This window comes from Macadamia integrifolia, chromosome 4 (assembly GCF_013358625.1).
Source record: "Macadamia integrifolia cultivar HAES 741 chromosome 4, SCU_Mint_v3, whole genome shotgun sequence".
NCBI classification, from domain to species: Eukaryota; Viridiplantae; Streptophyta; class Magnoliopsida; order Proteales; family Proteaceae; genus Macadamia; species Macadamia integrifolia.
The window spans coordinates 25568846-25579222 of record NC_056560.1 but is presented as its reverse complement, the minus strand read 5'-3'; the positions used below and the strand labels follow the sequence as shown (position 1 = coordinate 25579222).

The following is a 10377-nucleotide window of genomic DNA, read 5'->3' as shown; positions in this document are numbered from 1 at the left end:
GGGGGTGTGTGGGGGGGAGGGGAGGGGGTGGGGGACACTTGGCCAACTCTGTTGAACTGAAACTTGACATGTGAGCATGGGACCTTGGGAGTTGGGTCTACCAGTCCACAAAAGCTCAGCCCCATTCAACCTGCCACGAAGCATAACCAAGTTGCTGTCCATAGATTCCTTTACTTGGACCAGCAACCAGGAAACCTTCCCCACAATTTAAATAGATTTGCAAAAATAAAAATTCATTTACATAAACAAAGTCCAAGTATAAATAAACCAATGCCAAAGAGTTACATCATTCACCGCTACTATCTTGCATGGCTCTATCATAATAGCAGATGCATTTATGACATATATGAGGACCAGTATGCCACATGGGACATTTCAGAAAAGCTATGGTATGGGGCATTTAGGTGACAACCAAAAAATTTAAGCATGTACCCATGCCACCCTCTGCTGCTATCATAAGTTTCAGCCAAAACTGAGTTAATAACAAAAATAATGTTTGTGAAAAATGAAATGAAAAGCCAATATTCTGAAAAAGGTTTATATACCGATATATCATACAATTGACGAGGGACATAGTATATACCGGTTGTGGGCCATTACTACATAATACCTATACATACACTATGTTATCACCAACAACAAACAACAACATCCAAAACCTTAACCCAACTTAATGGGGTCGGCTACATGGAGATTCCAAGCAAGGATGAATGCGAAGATCCATGCCAAAAGATTGATGGGTTATGGCTAATTGTAATAAGTGCTGGTTGTCAACCTAACGCACCACACAAATCAGCCACATGCCTATTACGACAGACTATAATTAGGTACCGGCTATCTACTTGACGTACCATATAGACCGGTCAAGCCAAAGCTTCCCACATGCATTACATCAACCACTAAGATTATCTGTCACCCAACCTACCTTTATGAAAGGAGGAATGATTCTTGACAGCCCCGCTAAGCACGAAAAATAATAAGAAATCGAAAGTCTACACAATAAGAAAATTTCTTTACATTTTTGTATCAAATAATATTTCGATCCATGAACCAGTGACCATCTAAGAGAACTACATAATTCAAAAGTTCCCAAGTAAGAAGGAGTGATCGGATTCAGATTTGAGGAGCTAAAAGAGCTAAGGGCAGGACTAAAATGACCATAGGCAAAGTGGTCAAGTGATGATACCCAGGTCTGAGGACCAGACCTATGGTCCGAAGTGTCAAGTGTCAGAGCTCATATGTATATGAGAAGAAACTGGAGAGGACAATGGGTCGTACAATGAAGACTTATACAACTGTGGAATGTGGATGGTTACCCTCTAGCCAAAATAAGTGTTCCAAACCTTTGCTGCTTTTCAAATTTGACGTTCCAGCAGTAAAATTCACCATCCCATTGGAATCCACACAATGAATACTTAGATGTCGACAACAAAATGATGCAATGTTTTGGTACGCATGTAATCAGACCAATCCTGATGCACGAACAAAGTGAACTTTTTAAGCACAAATGGTTTTTAAGAACAATTATCAATAAAAACCAATTCCACAAATCTTAAATCCAGTTAGTTTCAGAAGGTAAGTTTGGTATGATCTACTTCAAAGCAGAATCATCACCACCAAAGATAAATAAATAAATAAAATATGATCTTCCAATTAGAGAGTAATAATTAGTAGTTAAGGCATGAATACTGCATCAATAATCAAGAAAGTAAGGAAATCATGATTATCATGCAGACCTTGAGATTATTAACAATGGATTGCGCATCAGGCACAGGCGGCTGCAAAGAATACTCTGCCAGGAGAGGAAGCAAAGACGAGACAAACGTTGATCTTTCTTGCTGTGCAGACTGAAAGAAATAGAAAACAAGTCTCAAATTTATTTTAGTTTGATCAAGCAAGAAATATGGCTGGAAAGATTAAATCCTAAACCTAGGCCCTTGCTGTTAGAGAGAACATATTGCCAACACAACTAATAGATTACCAAGCTGTACGAGAACAAGAAACATAAATCATCTCACTCAAACTAATGTGCAACTGGACATCCGAAGTAGTCCAGTAGATCTCATCATGGGAAAATATAGAACAAATGGAATGCAGAACCAAAAAAATACATCTTCAGGAAATGAATTAGCTAGAAAGGTACTGTTAGCAGAACAACTTTACTCCAATTCTTTCGCATATGTTCTCCAATTTCTCTCTTGTTTACACTTCACAGTAATGTACTAGTATGTCCCCTTGCTGGGTCCTCCACATTCAATCAAACAAAATTTTAATGTATAGAAAAAACTTCCTAAAAAATATCACCCAGAAGTGGATCTCCAGGACTTCCTTAAGGATAAGGAAGATGATTATATTGGAGACATATTAATAGTTGCACAAGTCAGGAATATTTGGACTACCTATCAACCAATTCTTACAACAGAAGCTTTAGTGTGAGAACAGACTTATGGTCAGTTCACCATTACAGTGATTGTTGGGGAAGGCTAAAAAGGAAAAAAATGAAAAAAGAAATTGTTCTAGTTCCTTGAATTGCTATTGTAACCTTGGTTTTTATTTTATTTTATTCTAAACATGTGGGGGTCCTTTCCAACCCCACATGAACTCCCCCTTTTTTTTTCCTTAAATAAAAATTTTCAGTTGCTATTCATCTGGGAAACTACAATAAATGAAACATATATTTCTGTCATATCTTTAGAGTACAAGGAACTTCAACCAAATCCTAAGAATTAAAACAAATAAACAAGTACCTGCAATGCATAGGTAAGACGTATGTTTTCCTCAATTATATCTTGTCTGTATGAAAGAGCTTTTGATGCCGCATCAACCAGGTCTTGCTGCTGCTGATCAAATGCCTAAATGCAGCATCAGATTACAAAGAAAGAAAAACAATCAGCTCAAAAATTGGAAGATACAAAGTAAAAAATAAAATCAGGTCAAAAAATTGCACACATTGGGAAGGCAGGTTCAAGCAAAACATTCACTTACCAAACGCATGTACGCAATCCGCTTTTCCAGGACATAATTCTCATTACGAATTTGTATTTCCTATCAACAACATGGATCGGTGCATTCAGTTAATAATATGGAATCAAGCATGGATTCAAAATAAATACCTGAGCAGAAGTAAAAACCAGACACATTATACTTACCTTGCTGGAATACTCAGAAAGATGTTTCCGCAGCTGCAAAATCTCTTCTTCATGCTCCCGAACTTTAAGAACAAGGTCCTGCAATAAAGATGATATCCTGTCCATCAAATAATTATATCAAATTATGCAGTCAAATCTGCACAAAGTAGTCACACCTGCTTCCAAAGGCTGCTTGAGTTATTGGCCTCAGAAAATGGCATCAGCCTTTGTCCGGATAAATTAAACTTGGGATCATAGTCCCCTTCCCTTTGGTACCTAAACAAAACAATTGAAGTTTTCCTCAAGGGGAAAGGAAGTGCTTTACGAACTTCCATTCGTCTTTTTGATAGACCTTCTCGGAAATACGATATGGGAAACAAAACATTCATGTAATAGCCTACATGGTTTTACATACCTGGTAGGAGAAAATGATCTTGAAGATGGTGAGGAAAACTGGGAAAATCCAGCACTGTCTCCAGCTGCCTGTGCACCAGAAAATACCTTCAAAGTTCCATTTACCTTGTTGCCTTCAGAGTAGTGACGGCTTTCTGATCGAGTCTGTATGGCAGGATCCTCATTTTTTGGCACTGTGTTTTGGTTAAGAACTAATGTACCATGTGGGCCAAGTGATGAAGTATTATCCATCCATCTATGCCTATCTTCTTGATTCTCTACAGGTGAAACAGACTGATGTGGTCTGTAGGGTCCCAGAATATGCTCACTTAAGCCATCTGAATGAGGTCTTAATGCAGAAGTATCATCTGATTTCTGCCAAAAGGACAGGTTCCTTTTTTTTAGCTTAATGAATAATTATTTTCTCAATAAAGTATAGACGGCCTTAGAGGCAAACAAAAATTCATGTGTCCCAAAACTACACGGTACAACTGATCCAAGAGAGAACAAAGTAACAAACCATTAAGGGGGCAAAAAGTGTAAGTTAAAGGTAGAGAGGCACATGTTTCACCCGAAGAAATATTGCAGGCTAATGTATTCCTTGTTATTATTATGATGGTTGGCATGATCAAGGTTTATCAAACTACCTTATCTAAAAAGGAAATAAATAAAAGAAGAAAAGACAAACCAGAAATGGTTGTTCCATTACATGCATGCTAATGGGGCAAGTATGTTTCTAATTGTGGTTCACCTTAATATTTTTCGTGATCTATACCTCCAAAAGTAGGCTGCTTGGGACTTGGGAGAGCCCTTGATTTTAAACATCCTAAAAACAAGACTGACAACAGCCAAACTCTCCCATAAGCATGCTAGTGGAGCATCCTAAGCAGACCATAACACTAAATAAAATAAAAGAAAACTACTTAAATCATGGCTGGACTCGTAGAGTCCCTAATGCAGCCAATTACTATGACCTTAATGACAAAATAGAGATAAGATGAGACTCCAACTAAGCCCATGGTTTGGGGAAGATTAGGTTCCAAGATATCTGGAATTCTTGGAATTGAAGCTATGCAGAAACTTCCAACTGAGCCCCATGTATTGGATAAACATTATAGAAAGGCATACCTAGTACACAAGGCTCCCACCACTGTAGGGTCTGGGGGGTCATAATGTACGCAGCCTTACCCTCGCTTCGTGAAGAGACTATTTCTTGACTCGAACTATCTGGTTCACAAAACCAGATCTGAACTATCTCTTGGACCAAGCCATGGTTTGAACCAGAATTTGAACCAAACCAGACCCGACCCAAACTGATCCTACATCATTATTACTCTAGTTTTATTCAATAAAATTGATTTTCTCGTCAATGAAAAAATTAAAAAAAATGCCAGCTTACATTTCACCAAACTGTGACTAAAGGGGGTCCTCAAGATTTTAACAATGCATTTTAAGAGTATTTCATGGCATTTTATGTTCATTAAACATGTCTATTTCCCATCAAAGTAATTTTTGTTACAGGCTTACACAGGAACTAAGATACCTCCCAGGAAGCACTTGCATTTCATGTAGATCTATAGTAAGGTTAAAAAAAAAAAGGGTGTACCCAGTGCATGATGCTCCCACCAGTACAAGGTCTTTGGAGGGTCATAATGTACGCAACCTTACCTCCGCTTCGCAGAGAGGCTGTTTCCCGACTCGAATCTGTAACCAATAGGTCAAAATGGAGCAACCTTACTGTTGTGCCAAGATCCAGCCTCTACGTAGATCATAGTAAGGTATTTTTCAAAAAAAATGATCACAACACTAAAAGGTAAACCACCAAACAGAACCCCCCTGTGTAACCTGTTGATGTATACATTTACATTTATGTTGCCCTTCCCTTTGTGTTGATCAGTTGTTGTATACATTTACAAGGTATCATGCTCTGATACCATGTTCACTACCATTTCAACTAAAAGCTCTAATACAGGATACATGGCCAGATTTTCTTTGTGATGCCAGATTTTCAGATGTGTTAATTATACATATGGAATTCCAACAATAACGAGTAGTGGCAGAATAGGTGTAGTAAATGGTAGAAGCATAATTTTAAGATTATCTACTCAAAAATGTTAAGGAATCAAAGATAATGTAGTCAAGAAACATCTGCTAGTATTGGAATAACGAACTAATATTTATCTAGCTGAAATTAGAATGTTGAGATGGATGCGTGAGACTAGAAAAAGATAAAATAAGGAATGGACAAATTAGAGCTAATTTAAGAGTAAATCCGACACATAATAAGAGAAATTCGTTTGAGGTGGTATGGTCATGTTCTACAGCAACATTTGAATTCTACAGTAAGGAGGAGTTATATGATTCGGATTGGAGAAACTAAAGTGCTAGGAGTACAACAAATTGACTTTAGAAGTGGTGAGGAAGGACATGCATAGCTTAGGACGGAAACAAGTATGTATACACAGAAATTAGATTAGGAGAATTCATAGAGATTTATTGATCTTTACTTAATAGAATGAATAAGAGCAAAGAAGAAGATTAGTTGATGGAACGGGAATAGATCTAGGGAACAACTGGCAGCAAGAGAAGTGGCTTTCGCACCTTGACAGTTCTTTCAAAAAAATCATATGATTCTTCTTGCTTAATGCTTGCACCTCTCCAAATCACATGAGTACATTAAAGAGTCCATCCCTCGTGCCCAATACCTATTGGTCACTTCACTCACTTCTTTCTTGTTCACTAGCTAGGACCAAATTCTCACATGTCTGTATGGAGCTAAGCACAAATTCACTCGCTTCTTTCTTTATGTCAAAGACCAGAAGCTACACGCAAATTCTCATTGGATCTCGGTTGTTCTTAACAGCAATGGCTATTCATTTAAGTCTTCAGGTAGCACCACAAGATCTTCAACAAGGTGGAAATTCTCGCATTCCGTATGTACTCGCATATATAGAGTCAAAAGAGATATGGAGTCCGAAAGGGAGGGGGTTTTCTTCAGGGCTCAAGAGATGGAATAGATAGGGCCCCACAAGTTGTTAGTTCGCCGCTGGGGAATTCACACGGCCAGAACAGGCAAGGATGCTGGCACTAGCCTCGCTGCTGGTGATGGGTCTTTGACAGATGCTACCATTGGTGGTTTGATGTAGATAAGTCACTTGGGCTTATTTTATTGCAAATAAGCCTTGGGTTGTGTTATGTATGTGTTGGGCCTTTGATCCCATGGGTTTTCTTTGAAATAGACCACTTTAATAGGCCTAAAATAGGGGTAGAAGGTAAAAAAACGGGATTTTATTCATTAGTTTAATTAATTGTTATTTAATTCAATAAAGGTCCATTAGGCCATTAGTTGGTTGTAAAGTCCTATATGGACTATTAATTAGTTAGTCTTACTCCATGTTGGAGTCATAAAGTCAAGTCCTAGTCCTATTTTGAATTCCTAGTTGTAGTAGGAGTGTCTAGTCCTATTGGGAAACTAGCTCCTAGTTGTAGTAGGAGTGTCTAGTCCTATTGGAAAACTAGTACCTAGTATTAGTATGATTGTAAACTTCTCTTCTATAAATAGAGTGACATATATACCATTATTGGACAGATTTGAATGAAAGAAAGTTTGCATTTATGAAAGAAAGTTTGCAACTAAATACTTAAAGCAGCTAAGATAGTTGTGGGTGAGAAGCCCAGGCTGAGATAGCCACTTCCTTTATTCTCTTTCACCCTTCTCAACCCCCCATCTATTTTATTCTTCTTTTTTATTTTATTTGCTGTAACATTCAAGAGGTATAGTTCAGATTTTGATAACAGTCTCCAGAAATCAGAACCGATCAACAATCCTAGTGGGAATAGGAGAGAGATCGATCTCCTCTCTTTCTCTCTTCTGTACTCTGTTCAGCCAGGTCTTCAATCAGGGTATTCCAGGCCTCATAAGGGTCCCACGATCCTTACCTAGTCACTGTTAGAAGCATTCAGCTGCTGTTCTTGAAGGTTCTTCTCAGTTTTCTCTCTTAGGTCAAAAAATCAAGAAAGCTTGTAACTTCACAACCAACCGTCAGAATCCTCTCAACTTTGGGGGTTTTTGTACCCTCCCTAGGGACTATCTACGCCCAAGAGTGCAACTCAATCGAACTTCTATAACCCTGGCCGCACCTCTCTCTCTCCAGCTCTATAACAGGTCTTTCTCTCTGCTATCGGGTTAGGTTTTGGGCTGGTTTTGCTCCTATATGGGTATTGTATCCTTGGGGATTTATTTGATGGTATTATTTCTTTGCTTCTTACTCCTATTTGTATTGTTTGGGGTTATAAACTGCGGAGTTAGTTACTTATAATCTACTTCTGCATTATGGTTGTTCCGCCTCAACCGAATCAATTGGATCTACAGTTGAGGGTGGCCTTGTGGGAATAAAAGGCTTTGAAAACTTTAAATAGGACTGATTGGCGAAAGTGGATCCATGTGACCATAAGGCTGAACTGTGTTTAGACAAGTTGAATTGATGAACTTGTCCAATTGCTTCACAGTTATTAGGGAGAGTGTGCCAGAGTTCGATTTAGATTTCAAGCTAAAAATGGCACATAAAACTAATTCCTACAGGAAGCTGAAAATAAAAATAAAAAACTTACATATCTTTCTAGTTCCTCATTTTTTCGTTGAATTTCACTCCTCAAAGAATTATTCTCTTCCACCTAAAAATATGTACAACAGGCTGATAGTTAGTTACCCATCTCAAGCAATCAAAAGATATAAGAACGAAACAGCCATGAAAATATTATCAATGATTAACCAGTTACCATTAGTGGTGGGAAATCTTACTATTAATCAAGCCATAGCCCTTGAATGTTAAAATTACATTAATAAACTAATAAATTTTAACCACCAAGAAGTTTAAGAACCACAAATAACGATTTCACTTGGGCTCAATTTGGTTGGATGTAACATGATGTAAAGTTATGCAAAGGTTGAAAAGAAACAAAGGGAAAGGAATATTGTAACCAAAAATAATTGTGCAACTAACTCAAAAACTTACCATATAAGTATATATAGCAAGAAAAATTTTCAGCTAAATTACTTGGGCTTTCTTTTTTTTTAAAGAAAAGTATGGCAAAGGAAATGTTTAGTTCACCTTTCAACTACCATCTAAAGTGTTACAATTTTTTATAACGCTGACATTTTCTTCTTAAAATATTCTACTTTACAACACCTTCCATCCAAACAAAGCCAACCTCAATTTTCCTAAATAACCAACAGCCATAAACTCAATAGACCACTAGACAACCCGAACCTAAAGAGTAAATACAATTAGCTAATAAAAAGAACAACATGATTGATGAACCTAAACCCGATTTTGAATACAAGGTTCCACCCAATTACCCAAAGTCAATAACTCGGACCCATCCTAGAGTACATCAAATGTGAAAGTGAGTGCATGTATGTATGCGTGTGCACTCACATTTGCAAGGCCATGATTGAATCCATAGATCCCAATAGTATATGCCTAATTACAGAGATGAAAGTGAAGGCCCAACCTCCCATCCATTTGCTTTTGGAACCCAATTCCCCACACACTTCAATGGCTGGATACTAAGTGTGTTGTAGAAGTGAAATCCTCGGAGCCAAAGTCTGTGATTAACGATGTGCTTAGCTGCCCGGTGCAAGTATGAGCTTTACTCCCAACTTCAGATAATTCGCGGAATTTTGGATTTTCGTAATGAAAAGTGATATTTAGGAAACTAATACTGAGAAATAGAAGACGAGTTCACCTTTAGAATACAAGACTCACTAAAGCTAAAATAAACTTCAATGAGAGTGTACGATATATACAGAGATTGAGAAAAGAAAAATATAACTATATCATCTCGATCTTTGAAACCTAACCTGTTGCCTGATGGTACTCTCAGCAGCTTCAACTGCCTTCATGACCTGAAATAAACTTTCATTGGAAGAATCATGAACACCCAATCCAGAGAACCTATCGACCAAATTTGAAATACCAGTCTCCTTCGGACGATTCCACTGAGATCGAGTATCTCGACCGTAAGCCAATCCGTTCTCTAGGCTTCCTCCGTAATCTACCATGGCTAGAAAAGCGACTGCAATTTCCTGTCAAGAAACCAACTCCATCGAATCTAACAACACCAAATCCTGATAAAGTAACAACGATGAACACATTTGAACGAGCTTAATCAGATTTGCAAATCGAAATCAATCGAAATCGATCCGTTTATGTAAAAGTCGCGGGCAGAAGGGCTTTGAAGAGTATCAGTCTTGGTCGAGTTCTGTCCGTGTCCAAAAACGAAAGAAAATGTAAATTAATTGATTTCTTCCAATCAGAAACCATTTTTAAAAGTGAAAATATGCCAACTTGTGTTTACCGTTCCTTTTAGATAGACACTATGACGGAGTGGGGTGGGCAACCGGCAGGTATAGTGAAATGACGAATAAGACTTGACCGTCATCTTACCATATAAAATATCATTGAGGCTACTTTGGGTAATGTATTGACTCTTGAGCGGTCCTGCGACGCATTGGGTGGAGTCGGTGGACAATCGGGTGGTAGAGAGAAGCCTTGACCACCAGATCCTCTCCAGCGAATGGAGGACCGTGTCACGCTGTTACCCTTACCGACTGTGAAGAGGGAATTCCATTTGCTAGTTTATTAAGATCAGTCAAATCAGAATCTTTAAATCTAGTTCATTAAAATAAATAACATGCAATATAATGGGGTAAAAGGTTGTGTGCATGGTTGTGCATAGTTGGATGGGGGATGAAGGTCTCTAATGTACCTTCCCTTCAACCCCTATCTGACAGACTACTGTATCTGTGCACAAAACTTTCACTCCCATCATCTCATAATTGATATATTTAATT

At 38.0% G+C, this 10377-nt stretch overlaps 1 protein-coding gene across 1 annotated transcript in view; it reads right to left on the bottom strand.

Moving 5' to 3' along the window:
• The window catches only part of LOC122076612, a gene marked incomplete in the record, with an annotated part of 36297 nt that extends 26456 nt beyond the window's left edge, over positions 1–9841 (bottom strand). Inside the window, 8 exon segments of the mRNA XM_042642011.1 lie at positions 1737–1847; positions 2748–2852; positions 2986–3045; positions 3150–3227; positions 3305–3404; positions 3544–3896; positions 8133–8195; positions 9385–9841. Of these exon segments, the coding sequence (XP_042497945.1) occupies positions 1737–1847; positions 2748–2852; positions 2986–3045; positions 3150–3227; positions 3305–3404; positions 3544–3896; positions 8133–8195; positions 9385–9585 (1071 nt within the window).
• Positions 9842–10377: the final 536 nt, after the last annotated feature.